Source organism: Thunnus thynnus, chromosome 20 (genome assembly GCF_963924715.1).
Source record: "Thunnus thynnus chromosome 20, fThuThy2.1, whole genome shotgun sequence".
Classification (NCBI taxonomy): Eukaryota; Metazoa; Chordata; class Actinopteri; order Scombriformes; family Scombridae; genus Thunnus; species Thunnus thynnus.
The window spans coordinates 5,478,855-5,502,644 of record NC_089536.1 but is presented as its reverse complement, the minus strand read 5'-3'; the positions used below and the strand labels follow the sequence as shown (position 1 = coordinate 5,502,644).

The following is a 23,790-nucleotide window of genomic DNA, read 5'->3' as shown; positions in this document are numbered from 1 at the left end:
AAATTTTGCTATAAAATAGTCATTTTATAAATTGAACATTAAATAACACTTTCACAAAGAACATAGGTTATTCAAATATATAACATGAAAATAAAATCGTCTTTACTACAGTTCCTTAATCATTACGTAAAATAAATATAACTAAAAGAAAGCGAGGTGTTAAAGGACATCTGGCACATAAATAGTACTTTCTAACCAAATAGCTTAAATATATATATTATATATATGTATATAATTTACTTTACAGGTAACTTTTCTGTTTTCTGAAAGGAATTTGGACATTACATTAAAATGATTTAATCTTATATGAGCAAAAATTCATTTTCAAATAAAAAAATGTATTTATCTAAATCAACAACTCCCCCCACTGGTAGTTTATTTTATTTTATATGTCGTTTAGAATTGTAAAATTGTGATGGACTATTTGTTTTATTTTCTGTTTCTTTCTTTTCCTACAATTACTGAAATTGCAGTCTAACCTCTGTGCAATATTCTGACCAATGATCGTATATACAACCTTTTCGTGCTTTATACACACACACACACACACACACACACACACACACACACACACACACACACACACACACATAGTTGTGTATGTATGTATGTATGTAGCCTATATATTATATATTTTCCATATATATATCTACATACACACACACATATATACATATATATTCAGATTTTGTATTGCTTTGTATATTTTGTTATTGTATTTTATGTCTTTACATATACATATATTTATTTGCTATTTTTCCAGCCAAAGTATTTCACACAATTGTATAACCAGAGTGACAATAATCTTGAATCTTTTACTGATATTTCCAAGTGCACTAAAAAGGAAGATTTATATTCGCCTAAATGTAAATAAACTGAACTAAAACAAAACTAGGTACTTTTTAGTAGAACTACAGGCAACATGGACGAGTAGAGAACATGAACATTTCAAAATATTTTCGGTGCTTTTTTTATTTATTTATTCTTTTAAAGTGCTAAATCAACAACAAAATATCAAAAAGTGGACTTTTTGGGTCATTAGGCTAAATGTAATAAGTGATGACATCATGAGTCGCCTGCACATACATGACAGTTAAACACGACGTCAGACAATCTCAGATATCTGATTTTTCATGTGTGCTCAAATCAGATATTGCTGCGTCGTTCCCGATTGTACCTGAAGGCACCAGAATATGGGTTAAGTGCGTGCGTCTCTAAAGTGCATTATGGGAAGTGTAGTCTCATTTGAGAACACGTGCTCTTCGCTCCCTCCTCATGTCTGGCAAGCTCAGGATGTGAACACAAGAGGGAACCAAAACCCTTTTATGTCCTGACACTGATCCTCATTCTGTAAACACGTCTTTACACTTTAGACTGTTGTAATTATATAAACTTAAATATTGGTTTAGTTTAAACAGCAGTGTTGTGTTGGTTGTATTTTTTTATTTGTCACCTGCCTTTTCTATTTCATAACAAATCTGTAAAAAGAAACCAAATGAGGTTTCAGGACTGAACATCAATTAATTAATTCCTCAACATTAATTAGGACACTGATAATAAATAAAAATAAATACAATTGAGAATTAATTGAGATAAACTGCAGCTGGAAATGTGATAATATACCTGATAATAAACCCACAGCAGTGTTCATGGCATTCCAACTGACTGCAAGTGGATGAGCTTATATTGTGGACATGATTTTAAAAACATCAACTCAATAAACAAAAACAAAAAAACCCACAACATATACAGTACCAGTCAAACGTGTCCTAACTTTTGACTGGTACTAAAGGCTATATATACTGTATACTTTAAAAAAAAAAAAAAAAAGGCATCCATGATATTAAAATGAAGACATCTAAAAATAAATTAATAGCCAGTAATTTTTTAAATTACTTTTTGTGATGGAAAAGACATAAAGCGTTTTAACCCGATAACAAAAAAGCATTTTGTTCCAAATCTCATTCAGTGACATTCAGGAAGTCCAGGTCACATGTTCATGCTTCAGGCTTTGCTAGGTCAGTCTGTATTTTGGCTGCTGGTCAATTATCAAAACTACGATGAGTAGTAAAACATATTTTTTTTCATAAAATAAATAATCAGAAGGCTTCTTAATTAGTTTAAACATTCATGTTGCACCTTTGGTCACTAGTGACGTTTCAATCAGCTGTCAAAGATAAAACACCTGAACATGATTAAAAGGTCCATTTATTGATTTAATGTAGATTTACACTTTGAATGCAGTTTTTAAGAGGTCAGTAACAAGGTTCCTCTTGGGTTGACATGACAAGGGGTCCCAGCTAGACTTTGCTTTATTTTAAGGGGTCGCAGGCCAAAAAGGTTGGAAACCACTGTTTTAGATGATGTTAGTATCACACCTTATTTACCTTGCACGTTAAGGTTTTCACAGTTCAACTATAAATGCACGTTTAAAAGTCTCACGTTTTAAAAAAATTGTATTTTATCTTATTTGTAGGTTATCTATTGTACACAAAATAGGCTCTGTGTCGTGGAAATGATGAACATGATTGATTAATCTTATTTATCTGCACATGTTGCATTGTCTACTAGTTAACTTATCGATTATTGTCTTAATTAATCGGTTAATCGTTTTGACAACAAAATGTCAGAAAATAGTGAAAAAACAGTCAAAACCTCCCAAAGATATTCAGTTTATCATCATGTTCGACAAAGAAAAGCAACAAATCATCACATTTGAGAAGCTGAAACCAGCTTATTTTTTCATTCTTGCTTAAAATCACAAAAACGATTATTCAGTTATCAAAATAGTTGCTTATTAGTCTTCTGTCGAATCGATTAATGGACTAACCTTGCAGCTCTAGAAAGAGGACTTGTTTTATTTGAATAACTTGTAGAGGCCCGATGAGGTAAAACACTAACCGACAGGAAATGAAGCACAAATTAGAAGAAAGTTTGACCAAAAAAATCACAATTTTGTGTGTCCAAAATATGTTTTTTCCGTATCCTATCCTGTATCTCACGACCCCTATGATTAATCCAGCAACCCCTTCTGGGGTCCGGAACCCCAAGTTGGGAACCACTGATCTAAAATATTTAGTATTTGTGTGATGGAAATGATGATTTCCTCTTGAATGTCGGAATGAAATGACAAACAATCATATATTATTAACAATATTAAAGTCCGTTAAATTAAAAATCTTTTTTTAGACTGAATGAATACATTAGATATGTTTAATTTAAAGTTTATTGGTTATAAAGCACATAAACTGCAGGGTGCACCTGTGGATGACCCTGTACATCTTTCCTCATCGGTGACCCAGCAGCCAATCACACACGAGAGCTCTCACACCTCCTGGCTCATGATTGGCTGAAAGCGAAACGGGCACCGCAGTGGGGATGCGCGTGAGTGGCTCGAGTTAATGCCATGTTTCATTCATGTTTACGTTTGTCTGTTTCAGCTTCACTGTGCGTCCAGCGGAAACTGCAACACACGAGCCGCCGATAACAGCACTAACAACCGGACAGAAAGCTGCAGGTTGGCGCTACACACCGGGAACGAGAGGACACACCTTTTATCTAACGGTAACTTCAGCTCTACGACGTTTGTAGCCGTTTAAAAGTTGTTAAAAGCTAAAGCTCAGCTAAAGGCAGTTAGCATGAACTCGCTCGCGCTTAGGGGAGAAGTCGGCATTTCGTTACCATAGCAACAGCACAGTACATACATAATAAGTCATGTTGTTAGTTGCGATGTTTTGCTTGATTTGTTCAGTGTAAAAGAAACAAAGCTCAAGAAACTGAATTAAAACTAAAAAACTGAACCTGTGCAGCTTATTAAAGAAGCTTAATGATTCATAAAAGAAGAATTCAGAGACATTTTGTGTAACTTTTTGGCTCTGGACGACATTAAAGTAGCATCTGTGCGAGATTCAAAGTCTTATGAGATCAGATATGGATTGATATATAATCACAGGAAAGCTTAATTTAATTTTATGTCTTTAAATTGACATTTTATGGCATTTAACAGCTTACTAGTGAATGGTATGTCACACTATATTCTATGACCTCAAAGAGTTTTACTGGTCACATAGGGCTGCAATTTATTAATTATTTTCATTATCGATTAATCTGACTGCTTATTTTCTAGTCTATAGCCTAATTACTGTTTCCCAAAGCCCAAGATGCAATCTAAAACGTCCTCATTTGTCCTCAAAACAGTCCACAACCCAAAGATATTCAGTTTACTATCATACAAGACTAAATAAAGCAGGAAATATTGACATTTAAGAAGCTGGATCAAGAGAATTTTGGCATTTTTTCTTTAAAAATGAGTCAAAACAATTAATTGAGTAATTGTTGGAGCATTGTTTTCATTATTGACTAATCTGCCAATTATCTTCTCAATTAATTGATGAATCATTTGGCCTATAATATGTCAGAAAATAGTGAAAAATGCCTGTTATGATTTCCTACAGTCCAAGGTCTTCAAATGTCTTGTTTTGCCTGACCAACAGTCTAAAAACCAAAGATATTTACCGTAGTTTACACTGATAGAAATCAGAGGGAAGCAAAAAATCTTGGCATTTGTGAAGCCAGAGACAGCAAATATTTGGCATTTTTGCTTAAAAAAATGACTAAAATGATTAATCAATTCCCAAATCAGTTGGTAATTACTTTTTTGTCAATTGACTAATCATTGCAGCTCTAGTCACATACTGTATTTTAATAGCTGTTATCAAAAATAATGAAAATACTGTCTATGATTCTATCGAAGTACTACAGCTCGGGTATCAGATATTGATAGCTGTTATAGCAGAGAGATGATATCTAGTAGATTTGTCTGTACAGCAACACTTTCAGTAGTTACTCGACCAACCTTTTTTTTGTCATTGTTCAATCTAGTGTAATCTGAGGAGTCACAGATTTCAGTGCGACACTGACAGCTGTGTTAACTAGCGATTCGATTCAACTAATTGATCAGTTGTTTGGTTTATAAAATGTCAGAAAAAGTTGTTCAAGTCCAAGGTGACGTCCTCAAATGTCTTGTTTTGAATATATTCAGTTTATCATCACAGAAGACTGAAGAAAACAGAAAAATTCATATTCAAAAATCTGGACTCAGAGACTTTGGACATTTTTTCTCACAAATGAAACAATTCATTGCTTACCAAAAAAATTGGCAGCTTATCGTTGCAGCTCTACTAGCTACCCAAACTCTTATACAGATATTATAAAGTGAATGTTCTCTCTGGTCCACCTGCTGTGACTGTAACCAAAACTGTTTGCTCCAGTAAATTACTTTTTCAGGTTTCTCCACATCCTTGATCTTTTAAAAACCAGAGGGATATATATTTTTTCCGACTTTGGCATTGAGCCATAAAGGTCTTCTTCCACGGCCAACTGGCAGCTTTGAATGTTCACATTTCGTTCAGCTATTCTCTCTATCATCAAACATTCACCACGCTTAAGTTGCCTTAAATTCTTTATTTCAAGCCTTTTAGTCACACACATAACCCTGTTACACTAATACGTACACTATATAACATTAATGTGACCGTGTAATTTCAGTATCTTCACTCTCAGGCAGCTGCTTATTATTCACTCTGGAGTAGGATGTTGGGACTACAGGTGCAAATTATCCGTTGAGCTAACCCCGGTACATTTACTGTGATGTATGCATGTTGAAAGACTTATACTTGGAGCGGAGAAGTGAAGCCCTCTTGAGGGAAAATCAGTTTCCACACAGGAAGGACGGGAGGCAGCCAGATTTTTGTGGCTTCAACTTGCAGCTCAGCTCCAGGTTATACTGAATATGAACTACGTTTCTTTATGATAATGGAGTTTACTGTTCCTTTCTCTGAAGGTTTGTCCTCGTAGTTCATATTTATATGTTTTACAACCAAGACATTGAAATCAAACAGCCACAGTTTTAATAATGCCAGAATTTTTTTGCATGTTTGCTACAGGAAACGAGTGAATGGTGCACAGAACATAATGTTTTAAAATGGTGATTTCTGATCTTGCAGAACATTACTCAAAAAGCTGTACTTATTTACAACAAGTCCTCCAAACTAAATAGGTAGTTTGTCATTACCTTTTATGTTTAATACTGTATCACACCTGAGACATGCTGCAGACGGGGGACAAATTAAAGGAAAAACCAATATAAAGTGTCTTAGTACGGTGTTGGGCCACCATGTGCCATCAGAACAGCTTCAGTGCTCCACTTTAAAACTCTTCTGGAGAGATGAACATCATTCTTCTTTTAGAAGAATGATGTAAATTCCCTCATGTGGTGTTTTGATGATGGTGGTGGAGAGCGCTGACTAACACCTCAGTCCAAAATCTCCCATAGGTGTTCAACTGGAATGAGATCTGGTGACTGTGAAGGCCATAGCATATGATTCACATCATTTTCATACTCATCAAACCATTCAGTGACCCCTCGTACCCTGTGAACTGGGGCATTGTTCATCCTGGAAGAGACCACTCCCATCGGGATAGAAATGTTTCATCATAGGATAAAGGTGATCACTCAGAACAACTTTGTACTGATTTGCAGTGACGCTTCCCTCTAAGGGGACAAGTGGACCCAAACCATGCCAGCAAAATGCCCCCCAAAGCATAACAGAGCCACCAGATCCCCTCACTGTAGGGGTCAAACAGACCTGTACTGGTTTTTCATTTAATTTGTCGCCCGTCTGTATATTTTGTTTATAAGAGAAAATTGCGCAGGCCGTTCCTCCTACCACCATTTAATATCTCTCCATAAAAATACACCGTTGTCACATTAAATTATAATTGGCCTGCTCTGTAATTGTATGAGGGCCCATCGCTCTCTCTCTCCTCTTGACACACACACACACACACACACACACAAAAGCTTTTCACTCATACAGTTTTTAAACACCTGCAAATGTACGTACAGTGATGACTTGTCAATTCATCAGCCAACTTCAAAAGCGGAGCCTTGGCAGGTGATCTTTAAAGCATCATAAGAAAGACAAAAGGTAGATAAGTGAGTGTGGAAGGGTGTAGGTTGTCACCTAATTATTAATTCATGTTGATTGACTGATTAATCAGTATATAAATTGGCCACTTTGTGCTTTTCGTCAGCCTCACTAACATCCAGTCTTGTTTTGATCTGATCGATATCTGTAAGCTGCCATGACAACAGCGTCCTGTCCGTCTACTGTCTAAGTGCGTGAGCTTCTACCTGCGCTCTATTTTTAATGTCTTCAATCTAAGACGGCGCTTCAACTGAAGGTACTCTGTTTCAACTTGGCCAAGAAGATCGATGTACTGCCTTCTCACTTACACCACACGCCGCCACGCCGCTTTTCAGCACAGATTTAAATTTAACAACTTGAAGTGTTGAAAAGCTCTTCTCCTATTTCAGTGAACAAATATCAGGGATTATCCCTCTCCTGTCGCTCCCTGCTGAGGTCTCCTGCTCATTCTCTCTCCATCATGTCAAGACGGATCAGGTGTTTGTCCCCACAGTTTGTAATTGGTCACCAGATCCACCGCTGGGCCTGATGCTTGACTGTGTAAGTCAATCTGAAGTGAGCCATCCTTGTGATGATACAAATCTACTCTGTTTTTTTTTTGTTTTTTTTTAAGAGTCCAGAAGCAGACGGTGCACAAGGTTGAGATGTGGCTCATTGGTTTGTCTAATGAGGAGTGTGAAAGCATCTTAAAGGGCTCTTGAAACAAAGAAGATTCCCGTGTCAGAGAGGTGCAGCGGCAGCGGGACCCGAGCTTCTTCCAACACCTGTGTCCTCACAAATGTAGGCTTACCAGTGCAGGTGAGTCAGAGTCATTTCTCAAATGTGAGGCTTGACAGTGAAGTTTAGAAATTTGCTCAGCTGCCAATTTAAAAGGTGAATCCAGCTAAAACTAAAACAGTCTAATACAACAGTGCTGCAATAAATCCTACCTGCATGAAGGTTATAATGTTCACTTTTAGTTGAAACTGTTTTATAGAAGTGCTGATTCAACCTAATGGTGCTTTTGGAAGCTGTAGTTTGTGCTTTTAAACATTATTGCATTATACTGAGAGGTGTTTCTAATATTTTATCCACATTGTTTATATCAAAGTAGGTAGACTAAATATTACATTAAATTCAACAGTCTACAGCCTCAAAAATGACCAGAAAGTTAAATTAGCGTCTCTCTAAAACAGCTAAAATACAACCTGAACATTATAGCCTTCATGAAAGTGGAATTCATAGCAGGGCTGTTCGATTAGACTGCATTAATGCAATTAATAATGAGTGTTTTGCATCACTGAAACCAGAGTGATTGTGATTAGTAATTAAACAATTAGTAGATTATGAATAAAGTGGTTTTTAATGATCATTTAAGTCATTTATCTAGTAAAAGCAGAGAGCATTTGCCTGTTACTGCTTCTCAAATGTGCAAAGATTTGCTGTCTTTCTTTTTCATATCATTGCAAATTAAGTGGATTTTTGGACTGTTGTGTGCAATACCAATTTGCAATTCTAATTAGAGATTTTGAAAATGTTTTTTATATAGAATTTAAATGGGACCTATTATGCTTTTCCTTTTTTTTATCATATATATATGTTGTTACATTGTCGGATATTCATATTAAACGTGGCTAAAGTGTCAATAATGAGGTAAACTTATGTAGCATTAATCCCTGTGAGCAAAAAGCACCGGCTTCAGACTGCTCTGAACTTTCGGTTTCCAACGTTTTTTTCTACTTTCAGCTCGAGTCGACGTCACCTAGTAACAGATTTCTTTATATGGTCGTCTGCTCCACGCACAGTGCATGACTCCACTGCTCCGCTACAATAACATTATGGCATTTTTCTATTGTTTTGGGGGTAGACACACCAAGCCACGACTCCATTGTACAGCAGGGCAAAGTAAAATAAGTTACCTGTTGGAGTTGTGCTGGTCATCTGCAGTTCTTCATCAAACATCATCATCGCTGTTTCTGCTTGTACTGCATTATTTCTAACTGATCTGCTGAACAATTAGCTCCAAATATCTCCATATGTTGTTGTTTTGACCAGTTTAGCACTGCTAACAAAGCCGCTGGTAATTCAGTGAGGAACAAGTTTCATTTCCTGTAAATTCTTCCCAATAAATGTCTCCCATTATTTAGTCATTTCAAAGCTTTTAACATGAAGCAGTAAAGGAGAAAATGTTGGGTTTGCATCGGCGGTAACTTAACATGACTCTGATGCGGCTGCCCCTCGGCAGGCTTCCTGAAAGTTGGCCAATCAGAACAGGGTGGGCTCATCGTGAGGAGGGCCTTAAAGAGACAAACTGCCTGTTAGAGACAGAGGCTGAACTGAGGGGCTGCATAAAGGGCCAGTATAAGATAAATAATTGATAGATGAAGATAATAATTTTTGAACTGTGAATCATGCAAAGCTACTCTAGTGGAGTACAAAAAGCTGGAAGTCAGCATAATAGGTCCCCTTTAAAGGTTTATCTTTTCTTTCAGGCACTTTTGTCCAAAGCAGCTTAAAATAAGTGCGTTTAACCTGCACAGCAACAAGAGCTAAATGCCAGAAATTACAAATGTCTAATCTTTGGATTGTGTTTAGCGCTGCAGTTTGTTGTTTTTAAAGGAAATTGGATGCTAGTGAGTGTTAGCATAGCATGGTGTGTCTGTCTACCTGCCTGAATGTTAATTTTTTAATTTTTAACAAGTGACAAAGTCATTCTTACGGAGTCCAGTCATTGTTTGTTGAGGACAGATAATACAAAGGTGTTATTCGTGTACCTGTTGTTGTCGTACGCTGAGGGAGGATCTTGGTGAAATCATTTGCGGGGCTGTAACCGTATCCGGGCTGAGGTCAGTGGGGCGTCTCGGCCCAGTGTAAAGCTCACAGTTCATGGCCAGGATTATCCAGATCATTGGATCAGAATACTGTTACCGAGCACTGTAACCTCCCACCGTGTACCTGGGATGTCCCTCCTTACTGCCACCACCAACCAGCCCCCCCCCCCAGTACTCTATCACGATCATTACCAGGAATTAACTTGACCTCACCTTCACCCCACAAGACACCAGATAGGATGCAGAGGCGAACAGCTGAGACGATCGCCGGCCACTGTGCTCCGGTCAGAGTGCAGACAGACATTTAAGAAGGAGAACACACAAGTGGAACTTAAGTCACCTACATTTATTCCTATAGACTTTATCGTCTTCATCTTATAGATGAATGTGCACTTAATTTATGATAAAAGAGACGTCTCAGTCACTCCAAAGTGGTTACAATTTTTAAAAATGCTTTTAGCATAGAGGGTCAAAAAATGGGAGAGGTTTGGGGTGATGTATGAGTAAGGATAAATCGATTAGTCAAAAGAAAATTAATCAGTAACTATTTAGAGATTCAATTAATCGTTTGTCATTTTTTAAGCAGAAATGCCAAACATTCTGTTTCCAGCTTCTCAAATGTCAGGACTTTTTACTTTTCTCTGTTTTTTATTGTGTAAACTAAATATTTCTGGGATTTATACTGTTGGTCGGACAAAACAAGACATTTGAAGGCGACACCTTGGAATTTATAACGGGCATTTTTCACTATTTTCTGACATTTTATAGAACAAATGATAATTGATTCATTTGGAAAATAATCAGCAGATGAATCAATAATAAATAGAAATTAGAGCTGCAATAATTAGTTGACAACTATTAAATTAATCGCCACCAATTTGATAAGCGATTAATCGTTTTGAATCATTTTTTAAGAAAAAAATGTCCAAATTCTCTGGTTTCAGCTTTTCAAATGTGAATATTTTCAGGTTTGTTTTTTCATCTATGATTGGTTGTGGACTGTTGGTCGGGACAGAACAAGACATCTTTGACATTTTTCACCATTTTCTGACATTTTGTAAACCAAACAACTCATCTATTAATTGAGAAAATGGTTATGAAATACCTGAGACATACAGTATGTTTCTGCTGTGTTAGACAGTTGCTGGACATTTGTTGAAAATATATGTGATGATGAAAAGTCTCCTTTTGAAACTTCAACAGTCAGAGTTTAATGAAAAATTGGACAAATTTAAGTCGTATTAGTGTAAAGTTTACTTCACTCACACGACTTTTGGTGTTGTATTTGTGTCAACATTATTGAAGTCAATAGAATTTAAGTTGTAAATAACTTTATGTGGTTATTTCTGTAGCATCTCTGCTCCAGTAGCTGTTGCTGTTTATCTCTTCTCTGCCGCTGTCACTGTTTGTATCCATCGTGCTACAATAAGTCTTGAATGCCGGTGTGTGACAGCGTGCCGACAGCCGGAGCACTCACCTGATGAGAGAAATGGAAACGGAAACATGATTCCATGCGTGCACTTACAGCATGTACTCTGTTCTGTTTGATTGAATTTCATTGTGAGGCTGTACAGCACAGCCCATTAAAAACATGTAAATGAGTAAATGAAATGGACATCATTTGTTTTCTTTTTTGTCCACATTATCACAGAAGCTTTTTTTTTTTTTTTTTTTTTGCTATTTGCTCCTAGTCAAATGAGCACATTTTGTCTTTGTTTGTGCGCATCCAGGATGGGTTTACCCGTGGACAGCCCAGACAGAGATGATGATAAGCGTAAATATGAACAGCAGGGAGAGGGAGAGGTGGAGGGAGACGGGGGCGAGAGCCAAACCAGAGCCCCCGCCTGCAACCCTGCAGCCATCAACAAGAAGAGGAGGAAAAACAAGAAGAGGTACTTTACTGCCGGATCTCCTCCATTTGCACATCTAGAGATATTTCCCCATTGCAGGTATATTAACGCCGAGCACCTCGACAGTTATGATTTTATAACTTGTCCTGGAGGCTCCTTTTAAGTTTTTGTTTTCTCACTTGTCCTCATCATTTTGAAAAAGGAAAAGACGAGCGTAATGAGATAACCGTAGGCCCTTGCAGCAAAGCAGATGTCTGTCCCTCTTTCTGTCTCTCTTCTCTTCCAGATGACTGTGTATCAACCTAACCAGCTGCAAATATGAAAGTGGTACGTTTGTACTAAATTATGAATGTTTATTATTATGTCATGTAGCACAGTTGTCTATGTTAAAGGATATGTTCATAAATGTTCGAGTCTGTCTTAGAACAACAGTCAGGTGCTCCAGTGATCATTGAAACAGGTTTTGCTGGCTGTAGTTGTTTCTCATGTTCATACCGACCTTTAGAGGATCCTCCCCTAAACTGATTACAATGTAAGTGATGGGAGACTAAATCTGCAGTCCTCCTCCTGTGCAAAAATGTATTTAAAAGTTTATTTATAGGTAACATGAGGCTTCAGCTGTCCAAATTAGACAAATCATGTATATATCTTTCAACGTTACTGCCTTTTTAGTGCCAAATTCCCTCTTTTTCTTACGATCCTTCCACTGCAGCTGAACAGGAAAACAACGTCCTTCGAGACACAAGGAAGGAAACTTTTACTAAAAAGAATCTGTGGAAGATATTTACTTTATTTGACTAACTCAGACGGCTGATGCTTCACATAAGCTTCATATTAGCTTCAGATAAACTTCTAAATACATTTTTGCACAGAAGGAGCACTGTGGATTTTGTCCTCCATCACTTACATTGTAAGTGCATTATGAGGGATCTTCTAATGGTCAGTATGAACAGGAGGAATGATTACAGCAAGAAAAACATGTTTCAATGTCCATTTGGGCTTCTGACTGTTGTTTTAAGATGGACATAAAAAATTGTGAACTGTCCTTTAAACTGCAACATTCAGGACATTTATATCTATAGAGACTTTAGTCTTGTAGAATGAATTAATTGAATAAAACAGATGCTGTTTATGAACATGGAAAACACAAAATATAAGCCAAAAGTATGTGGAAACCCTGTTCATGCTAGTGTTGTTCATGGTTCAGGCACAGCCTCTCAGTTTTAATGACAGGAAATCTAAATGCTACAGCATACCATGACAGATAATAATGTGCTTCCAACTTTGTGGCAGGAAGACCATTTCCTGTTTCAACATGACAAGGCTCCCATGCATACAGCCAGGTCTATAAGAAATGGTTTCCTGAGCCGATGTTCTTGTGGCTGAACGGGGAGTAAATCCCTGCAGCCAAGTTCCAAAAACTGTTGGAAACCCTGAAACCAGAAGAGCAAATTATCAGCGTATTATCTTATATTTATGATTGATCTGTAGCTCCTAGATCAGTAATTAATGCATAAAACCTCGAGTCTTTGAAACACATGCACTACAATAATAAACACACACATGCTAATAGCAGTAAAAATACTCTTTGATGTATGTTTGTCTCAGTGCGGCGTGCTGCCCGTAGATACGGCCTCAGAGAGGCGGCGGAGGCTGAAGACTGGACGCTGTTCTGGACCGACTGCTCTGTGACTCTGGACCGTGTTAAAGACATGAAACGTTACCAGGTATCCTCCTCCTCACATCCCTGCTGTCATCTTAAAGGACTCATTTAACTGAATTCAATACTGTAAAATAATCGTCTGGTAATTCAATTTATACATCTGGAAATGAATCAGAAGAAATCAGTCACTCTGCTATTTCAGTGTCATTTATCCGCTAACCTGTGAAATAATAAAGAAATATAGATTTCTGTAGAGATTATGAGATTGAATAGTTTTTTTTCAGGGCTCAGTATTCATGGCTCATAACGTTTTTTCAGCTCTAGCAATCAGTTTGTAATCTAACTGGGTGATTCAGAGCAGTTATTATTCAGCAGGTCATAACCAACGTACCCCGGTCTTCTCTTTGAGTATCAGTCTTACACATAAAACAGTCTAGTATCAATAGTCCTCACATGCCCACAGAAAACTTCCCATGTAAACAACTGTGAGCGTTTCGTTTGTCTTTGCAGAAAATAAACCATTTCCCAGGGATGAGTGAGATCTGCCGCAAAGATTTACTGGCGAGAAACATGAACCGCATGCTCAAGCTTTTCCCCAAAGACTACAACATCTTCCCCAGAACGTGGTGCCTTCCCGCAGAGTCAGTTTGCACTTTTCACCGTAACTTTCTCTCTTTTCAATTTGTCTTTCTCAAAGTGTCTCAAACATACTAATTTATCCAAATGTACTTTGCAGTTACAGTGACTTCCAGGCGTACACCAGGGCCAAAAAAAGCAAAACGTACATCTGTAAGCCAGATACAGGTTGCCAAGGAAAAGGCATCTTCATCACCAAATCAAGCAGAGACATTCAACCTGGAGAACATATGATCTGTCAGGTTTACATCTCCCGGGTGAGGATCTATAACTACAACAACACACATACACCAGAAAACACGCATGATGAAGTTTAAACGTGCGTTTAATTCCCTCCCCAGCCTCTCATAATCGACGGGTACAAGTTCGACCTGCGTATCTACGTGCTGGTGACGTCATGTGACCCGTTCAGCATATTCATGTTCAAGGAAGGACTGGCTCGCTTCTGCACCACAAAGTACAACGAACCAACACACGGCAACGTGGTAAGAATTAGTCCAGGAGAAGTCTGGTGATACTCTGTATTCTTCTTTTTGTTAAAAACTCATAAAAAGACTAAAACCAACAATGAATCGATCCACTAACAAGTATTATTAGTTGATATATTTTATTCCTCTGTGCCATCGAGCTCCATTGTTGTCCAAAAACTAGTAGTCTCACAAAACTTGTTGAATATTAAATAAATTACAAGAACATTGACAAAAACAGCTCCTCGCCCACCATGTTCCTGAAAATAATAAGAGACATCTTCCTCCGCGTACAGCCGGCCTCTTCTTCTTCTTCTGTTGAGTTTTATGGCAGTTGGCATCTATGATTGTTGCATGACCGCCATCTGCTGGACTGTCTCTCGCCCATCTATTCCAGCATTGACATGACATGTGAATAGTGAAAATCACTAGCGGTGCCTGAAAGGTTGTTCCAGTAATTTACCGGGAACTTTGTCTGAAAGAGGCTAAAAACACATCAATGAGTTATTCTGTTGTTCATTACCATGAATACACACTTTAGTTTATTTTGACTCGATCACACACACACACACACACACACACACCGTCCTGCTGCCAGAAATACTCACTAGAGCACCAAAAGTGTATTAATCCGCAGTTGAAAATAGTCCCCAACAAATTCACTATTTACTCCTGTTTGAGTAACGTTTGTGAAAAACTCCAGCGCCCCGCTGTTTTAGGAAATAACTGAGGCTTTTTAAAAAATGAAAGTGTATATTCGTGACCCAGTTACAAAGATTTATTTCTTAAGTAGAGTTACAGTCAGGCCTGAGTGCCACAGACAACATGGGATTTGTTGACAATAAGAAAACTACAGAATAATGTTAGTCGTATCATTTTAAGGACAAGAAGGAGTCATTGTGATGATCAATATCCTGTATGTTACAATAAAAAGTGATATTTGATAATGTTGCATCATTGGTTCTGGAGTAAATAACCTGAATCATCATGATTACAAACAAAATAATGAGAAAAAAATAAGAATTCAGTAAAATCCAAGCATATAGTTTGACACTTGCTTCATTAAAAGTCTGTAGTTCATGTTCTTTGTTTCAACCATTCACTGAAAAACTTCAAAGACAAGAATGAAAAATGCTAAAACACAATAAACAAGTTCAGCACAATCATATATTAATGTGCTCGTCAGGCTCCACAGCTTCAACTCAATTAACTAACAAACAAAGGCGGTTTGTTTTAAATAGAGCTGTTTATTCTGAGCAAATTAAACACAGTAAAATACAAATTATTTATAATATTTCTCTAGTGTATAATTGGCTCCACCAGCCAGATTTTAACTCTGGTTTGACACAAGAATAAACTGTAAATATAACTGTATGTTTTTCTTCTTGTCTGTGATTTATCTCTCCAACGTCAGGAGGACGTTTGCATGCATCTCACCAACTACTCCATCAACAAGCACAGCGAGAACTTTGTCCGTGACGAGGACACCGGCAGCAAACGGTACATAAACACCGCAGATGATGAACTTTGTGTCTTATTATTATGACTCTCAAATATCGCAGGTTTATAGTATGTTTGTTGTTTTGTTTTTGTCACTCAGAAAGCTTTCAACGCTGAACAAGTACCTGGAGTCCAACTGCTGCAACACAGAGAAGATGTGGAACGACATCGAGGACGTGATCGTAAAGACTCTGATCTCCGCTCATCCCATCCTCAAGCATAACTACCACACGTGCTTCCCCAACCACACCACCGGCAGCGCCTGCTTCGAGATCCTGGGCTTCGACGTGCTGCTGGACCACCGGCTCAGACCCTGGGTCCTGGAGGTGAGAGACCACGATGCCCCTGTTTAACACACAGTGTATTAATACATAAATATACATATTATCTGTTACTGTGACCTTCTCAAGTTATAAACAGTCTTTTGTATTAATGCAGTTTAGTGCAGATGATGAGTTTGTTTTTAACATTTTCCCTCTTTTAGTTCCTCCTAAAGTAGATTTAGTGTTTTTAGAGTTTATTCCACACAGTCTGACAGTATCATGTTTGTTCTGTTAAAGCTACATGATGTTTACACTGAGTGAAATATTCATGTTCATTTACAGCTGCACCAGACTGCAACTAACCATTATTTTTATTATCATTTGTTGAGCTGTATCGATTAATTGATTAGTCCACTGACAGAAATTTAACCGCCAACTGTTTTGATAACCGATTAATTGTTTTTAGTAATTTTATTAAGACAAAAATATCAAATATTTTCTGGTTCCAGCTCCTCAAACGTGAATATTTTCTGGTTTCTTTAGTCTTCTGAATATCTTTTTGATTGTGGACGTTTGGTTGAGACATTTCACCATTTTAGACCAAACAATTAATCGATTAATGGAGAAAATAATCGACAGATTGATCGATAATTAAAATGACAGTTAGTTGCAGCCCTGATTGATTAATGTGCTGATTATTATCTCGATTAACTGATTAATCATTTTTTCCATAAAATGTCAGTAAATATTATAATTTCCCAGAGTCAAATGTTTTGTTTTGTCCAACCAACAGTCCAAAACCCCCCATATGTGACAAAGAAAAGCATCAAATTTTAACATTTGAGAAGCTGAAACAGCTAAAACAGATCATTTCTGTCATTTTTGCTTAAAAAAAGTAACTAAAACAATTATCTGATTATCAAAATAATTGCAGATTAATATGTTGTTGATTTACTAATGGTTGCAGCTGTATTGTCGATGTCTTGTGCAGCAACATATTTGCTCCACGTTCAGCCAGACAGATCTGGCATCTTTGGAAATTTGGGGATTTCCACTAGAATCTAAAATAAAGCTTTTCATAAAGAGGTTTAAAGAGTTAAAATGTTTCTCTGTGTCTGTATGTGTTTGTACGTTCAGGTGAATCACTCCCCGAGTTTTACCACTGACTCGCAGCTGGACCGCGAGGTGAAGGACGCGTTGCTGTACGACACTCTGGTTCTCATCAACTTGGGCGCCTGCGACCGCCGCAAGATCACCAAGGAGGAGCGACGCAGGGTGAAGGACAGGCTGCAGCAGAACCGCTCCAGAGAGGCCAGGTACGCCGCCGTCACATGCAAACAGCGTGTCAATGTTTCCCCCTCAAGGTCATACATTGTTAAACAGAAACAGCGCATCCATCCTCGTTCGCTTCCTGTAGACAGACAGTATGAAGGTTATTATTGCTGTGTGTGTGTGTGTGTGTGTGTTTTACCACACAGGTCAGAGGAGCTGCGTCAGTGCCAGGCTGCCACGGTGCAGCAGATGGAGCGGTACGAGGCCAGACACCTGGGAGGCTTCAAGAGGATCTATCCCAGAGAGGGAGGCGAGAAATACGACAAGTACTTTAAACACAGCAGCTCGCTCTTCCAGGACACGGCGGCGTCCAAAGCCAGAGAGGAGTGTGCCAGGTAACACGCGGCGCGCTTTCAACACCTTCAGAGCAGTTCAGGGAAGAGCAGAAGCTCCACGTCACGCACACGGAGATGTTTTACTGCTCGGACGACAGGAGGTTGTGTAAAACTGTAAATGTAACATGATGTAACTGCTCGTTTATATAATCCAGACCTCTGAAACGCTGCGTCTCACATTATTTTCAGTGATTTAAATAGTCTGAAGATTGAATCATGAGGTGAAACAAAATTTCAGTCTAATTATCAAGTTAACATATAGAGGATGTTTTTATATTAAACTCTGCTGATGCTGAAACAAATTGTTGATTAATTGATTGGTCAACAGGCAAAAAAATTACATAACTGACAAGCTTGATCATTAATTAATCATTGAAGTGATCTATTAAGGAAGAATATCATCATTCTTTAGCTCCAGCTTCTTAAATGTGAGGATTCGTTCTTTTCTCTTGTTTTATTACATTATAAATTAAATATCTTTGAGTTTTACACTGTTAGTCGGACAAATCAACATATTTTAAAATGTCACCTTGGGCTTTGGGAAATTGTGACGGATGTTTTATTGACTAAATGATAATTATTGAATCAATAAAAAAGACAAAAATTAGGAAAAAGCCATGATTTTTTTTGACAACCACATTGTGTTTTATGAAAAGTAATTTCACTGCTGTAAGTTTTGGTTGTTCATAACCAATAACAAATATTGTAGGAAAATAGATGATTATAAAGAAAATCATAAAATATAATTGATATAAATAAAATACAACAGAAGCATCATTATAAAACTGAATGATACAGTTCAGGAACAAAATTGCTAAAATAATGTATAATAAAAGCAGAACTGGACATTCGGGGAAAATATTTATTTTAACCACAAACATGGAGAATAACTTATGATTTAAACCATCACACACTGGAAATATTCATCACACAAACCAGTAACAAATGCTGCTAGATGGGAAAAACTTTGACATATCGGTGGAGAGTTGCTCTTCTTTTCTTCATCATTACTGAAGCATTTGATTTCAAGTATATTTTTATTTATATGTATATTTATCCTCTAATGAGGGGGGTAAAAACCAACAATTTAAAAATAAGAAAAAATAATAATAAAGGGAGTTTAATTAAGAGTAAATTATGTAAAAATCTCTTCACTTTCTATCAGAGATGCTACAGTTTCTCTTCTGTCGTGTTTGTTTGTTTGTTTGTTTGTTTGTTTGTTTGTTTGTTTGTGGAGGCAACAACTGCAGGAGCTGCGTCTGAAGCAGGAGCAGAAGGAGCGAGACCAGAGGGGTCGGAGGAGAGAGCTGCAGGGGGAGACGGCGGGGGAGCGAGTCAAACCGCGCCGAGCGCAGACGCAACCCCCCGACTCCAACTGTGACTGTGACCCGCAGCCGGTGAGGCTGTCTTATAGCCGTTAAAGAGTGCAGAGTCCACATGAAACCACAAGAGGGAGTCAAAAAGCTTTTGTCCTGTGATGATGAATGGTTCATATTCTGGCTGACCCCTCACAGTAAATGCACACTTACACTGTTTTAAATTAGCTAGAATAATATTCCCGCAGATTATTTTCATTGGCTGTCTCTCATTTCAAATTCAAATATGTTTTATTGTCCAGACGGGAAAAAAACAAACGGTGTTATCAAGGTTATTCGGTGACAGTAATTGCTAATATATTGTAAATGCAAACCGGTGGCTACACATACAGTAAGGCAATAAAAAACAAATTGAATCAAATGTCTCCGCAGCTCCTCACCGAGCGCCCTCTGTCTGGTCTGCTGGAGGATCCTGTAGCTGCTGCTGAAGTCTGGGAGGAGAAGCAGGAGCAGCAGAGGGAGGAGGAGGAAGAGGAGGAGGAGGAGGAGAAAGAGGAGAAGAAGACAGAGGAGGAGAAAAAGGAGAAGAAGACAGAGGAGGAGGAAGAGGACTTAGAGGCGAAGGAGGAGAAGAAGAAAAAGGAGGAAGAGGACATGGAGGAGAGGGAGCGGGTGGAGGCGCTGCTCCAGAGGAAGAAACTACTGCAGGACCCCGCGGTGGTGGATCAGATCTACCGGCTGCTGCAGGACGTCAACAACGCCGTCCCCCATCGGCCGAGCAGCAAGCGGGCTCATCACAGACGACAGCAGACCAAGGTGAGTGTCGTCATCCTCAGTGTGTCGCTGTTGTTTTTACTTATTGCTTCTTGTTGATTAAATGATAAATAATAATAATTCTGCTTCTTTCATCCTTCAGTCTCTTTACTGGTTTTTTTTTATTTCAGTTGAGCTCTTTGACGCCGTTTTCCCAGAGGACTAAACAGCAGTTCTGCACTCAGATCTCACGGCAGGTACGTGATCAGAGAGACAACAAGACCAGCAATATTTATTTCTTTACATAAATTAGTTTCCTACAAAAATATATGCAAAAAATAATCCTAAATTCAGATTCAGTCACTTCAAAAGCTTCTTGTTCGTCCTTCATTTTTCCTCTAATCATTTTCTAAGAAGCAAAAAGGTTAAAACATGTTTAATCTTTATTCTGTTTCACACTAAATCTAAATGAATAAAGCTGCAGGTTTCCCCCCAAAAACAGAAAATGATCAGTTTTATCTCTGAATATAAAGACCGGCTGTATTCCAGCGTGAGTCCACATGTGTCACAGTTTAGATAAACAACAGTCAAATCATAACATCAACAAATGATTATCAGTCAACAATCAAGACTTATTAACTGTATAAATGGTTTGTTTAACGTTCAGGCTGCTCAGTTGTAATCCTCAGTAGTGAATGAAACTCATTGTGAAGTCACATCACCGCTGTGTTGCAGCACGTCTACCCCCACATGACTCAGCAGCGCTCGCTCCGGCCCTCAATAGACCAGAGGAACCCCAACGAGCCGGAGAGCCGCAGCAGAGCGGGAGAACCACGGAGGACCATCAGCGACCAGCGGGTACACTGGCCAGGTGAGCACGACAACACGTCCACACGACACGGCTTTTATTTGTGATTATTATAGAGTTTGAGCTTCTTATTTTATTATACAATCAGTGTTTTGCTTGTTTATGTGCCAAATATATAAACTAAAAACTGTATTTTTTTAAAAAAAATGAATGTAGCTGTGAAACAAAACGGTTTCTGTATAAAAAATGTCACCATTACAAAAATGGCCTCAAAAATTTAAATGAACTTTAGGTGGAAACTGTGATGAAGCAACATTTAACTTGGAAAATGTTAAAATATGTATCCATGACAACCACAGATGAACTAAACTGAACTTCAATAATTAGTTTTTTGACATAAAACACCTCTAATAGTGAAGTTTTGTGTATTTTGTTTGATACTTTATTACACACATAATTTAAAAACTCGGCAGCCTGATTTCTGTGTATTTATGTTTTTTCCTTCCTGGTGTTTTGTCTCCTCAGTCAGCGGCTCCTACGCAGACGCCCGTTCCCGTCCCGGCGTCCCGATCATAAACCACGTCCCTAAAGGAGGCCTGCGCTGCTCCTACGCGTCCCACGACCCCACCGCCCTGCAGAGCCTGTTCGTCATCTCCACCCGCGCCCCCCTGGTCCGGAGGCCTGGCTTCTCTCACATCGTCCGCAACTCCGTCCGCGGCAGAGCTCCGCAGCACGGCAAAGGCCAGTGAAGGAGCCACGAGTCAGGACCCCCAGCCACGATCCCCATATGTGAAAAAAACCTGCTGCTCTTACATATAAACACAGGAGGAGGAGGACTGGAGGTAGAGAGGCCTTAAACTGGGAAAAAAAGCAGAAACACACTGTGCCTACGACTAATATCTCATGTCTGTAAATAGATTTATTTTTTATATATATCTGCAGTTGACTCTGCTTTGCCACTAAATCTCCAGCTCTGCAGAAACAACATGATGAGCTTTGTAAGGTTTTCTCTTCACACATATAAAGCAAACCTACAGTGCCAACATGAAGCAGACGGGCCTGACGGGACGCCTCACATCCAAACTTACTGATTTTTTGGGTTTTCGATCGGCTCGAGGACTCATGAAAGTATTATTAGATTAATATTAAAATTATATAAACTGGAGGATATTAACAAATAAAGGCCTGCCGCTTCTTATCTCAAGGAAATGTGTTTGTGCAGTCGTGTATTCAAACTTTATTTGCACTGATGGTCAATAAATTTTTTTTTTTTAATTGTGATTTAGTTTCATCATCTTTATTGAAATTTTTTTAAATCAAGAAAATACACAAGAAAAACTTCCGTTCTTTAGATTTTAAAAGATTTCATTTTTTAAAATGTTTTAATATTTTAAATATATATTTATTTATTTTTATAGTTTTATTTTTCATTAATGTGTGAAGATGAGTTTGTTCCTGTTTGGCTTCATCTTGACGTTTTCATTGGGAGGTAAAAAAAGAGGTCATAAAGTTTTACAGCTTCCACTTTCTTTGTTCTGGTCGCAGAAAAGACAGAAAAACACACAAAAAACACAAACTGCTGCATCTCAGACTAATATTAACCTGGAAGTGTATTAAAGATGATTTTTAATTGCTCAGAAAATAATTGGACAGTAATTAAAAACATTATTATTATTATTATTGTTATATGTACAGTTGGTATCATGCAGAAGAAAAAAAATTTAAAAAATAACGTTAAATGTCCAATTAAGCATCTAAACCTATAAAACTGAAATTAATCGACTGAATTGAAACGAAGAGATTTTAATAAACATATTTTTTATTAATTAAGACTTTCACCAGCAGACACAACGAACATTTTTTTTCATTTTTGACTGAAATATTACAGAAATTCAGTCAAACTTTAAAAAACAAACATTAAATTAACATTAAATAAACGTCCTGACAGACGCAGTTATGGCTTATTTTTCCACTCACAGGCCTTCAGAGAGAAATAAACACAGTTTTCATTAATTAGCTTGTTTCCATTATTATTTTATATATAAGGTTACATTTATGACTGATTGTTAGATAACATACAGATGAAATTAAAGGCCTGTGATGCTTTTAATTTAGACATTTACTTTAGAAACATATACAAAGCTTCACATTTTACGGGATATTATATTACAGGCACTTTGTTGGAGTTTTCGTCTCCTGGAGGCCATAAAAAAAAGAAAAAGGAAAAATGAAAGCGAGAGGGAATGTGCTGCATTTCAGGAATTTATGGTTTTATTGCGTCTATAAATGTCGGAAATCCTCGTTGGAGGTGAAAATCACAGGAAAGCCATCTGGAAAAAAAAGCCAAAACGGAAATAAGATATAAGAAATGATAATAAGCTTTTAAAGAATTTATTTCAGCAGAAATGAGTCTGTAAAAAGTTTTAATCTTGTACTTTACAATCTTCATAGAAAGTTAGTGACCTTAAAATCCCTCCTTCATGACCGCAAATAGCCTCTTTGGCCTGTGGTCAAAGCCGCATTGATCTGCTCTGACTGCAGGAAACTGCACTTTAAGAGAGGATTATAGTCTTTAATGCTAAAGTCTTTCAGCCTGAAACTAAATCATTTAGGTTAAAAAAAAAAAAAGAAGCTCAATCATCAGCGTTTGAGGTTTTTGAGATTAGACTATTAATTTGTTAATGAAGGTGAAACAGGTCACACAAGGTTTAAAATCCAACAGAAATCATCTAATATTGTGTCATATAAGTCTTTAAATATCAATATAACACTGCAGCTGTGATGAAGGAACAAAAACAAAGCTGTACAGACCTTCAGAGTCACAAAAAGGTTGAAGTGCAGCAGCTCCGGAAACACAACAACAACGTCAATCTCACACACACACAAAAATATAAAAACCATTCATGTATTTCTGAATCTTTACACTTTTATCTTTAATCCAGCAACACATGTAACACATTTCAGGCCTCGGAGAAGAAGAAGAAGAAGAAAAAAAATAAAGATGGCGATGAGAAAGCACGTCTAAAGCACAAAAACGGCTGCTGTTTATGAAAATTTACAACTTTTGC

The 23,790-nt window shown here is 37.7% G+C and overlaps 1 protein-coding gene and 1 long non-coding RNA gene across 7 annotated transcripts in view; one reads left to right on the top strand and one right to left on the bottom strand.

The window, feature by feature from the left end:
• Nucleotides 1-3,382: 3,382 nt before the first annotated feature.
• Nucleotides 3,383-22,003, top strand: ttll6 (tubulin tyrosine ligase-like family, member 6). 2 transcript variants are annotated; one of them, XM_067575411.1, is made up of 17 exons: nucleotides 3,383-3,564; nucleotides 7,603-7,787; nucleotides 11,530-11,691; nucleotides 11,939-11,976; nucleotides 13,258-13,376; nucleotides 13,823-13,953; nucleotides 14,049-14,205; nucleotides 14,290-14,433; nucleotides 15,830-15,915; nucleotides 16,016-16,241; nucleotides 17,316-17,494; nucleotides 17,657-17,845; nucleotides 19,083-19,242; nucleotides 19,594-19,977; nucleotides 20,106-20,171; nucleotides 20,650-20,785; nucleotides 21,248-22,003. In XM_067575411.1, exons 3-17 carry the CDS (start codon nucleotides 11,531-11,533, stop codon nucleotides 21,469-21,471), a joined length of 2,400 nt encoding a protein of 799 aa, XP_067431512.1. In that variant the 5' UTR covers nucleotides 3,383-3,564; nucleotides 7,603-7,787; nucleotide 11,530; the 3' UTR covers nucleotides 21,472-22,003. The 2 variants fall into 2 exon arrangements, with proteins under 2 accessions (XP_067431512.1, XP_067431513.1); XM_067575412.1 differs by lacking the exons at nucleotides 3,383-3,564; nucleotides 7,603-7,787 and having other exon boundaries at nucleotides 11,606-11,691; nucleotides 11,936-11,976.
• A 697-nt stretch (nucleotides 22,004-22,700) lies between these two features.
• Nucleotides 22,701-23,790, bottom strand: part of LOC137171489 (uncharacterized) — a 31,511-nt gene continuing 30,421 nt past the window's right edge. For 3 of the 5 annotated variants that reach the window (XR_010924766.1, XR_010924770.1, XR_010924771.1), the window contains one exon: nucleotides 22,701-23,593. This is a non-coding gene — a long non-coding RNA (uncharacterized lncRNA). The remainder of the gene's footprint in view (nucleotides 23,594-23,790) is intronic. The other 2 variants (XR_010924768.1, XR_010924767.1) reach the window with 2 other exon arrangements.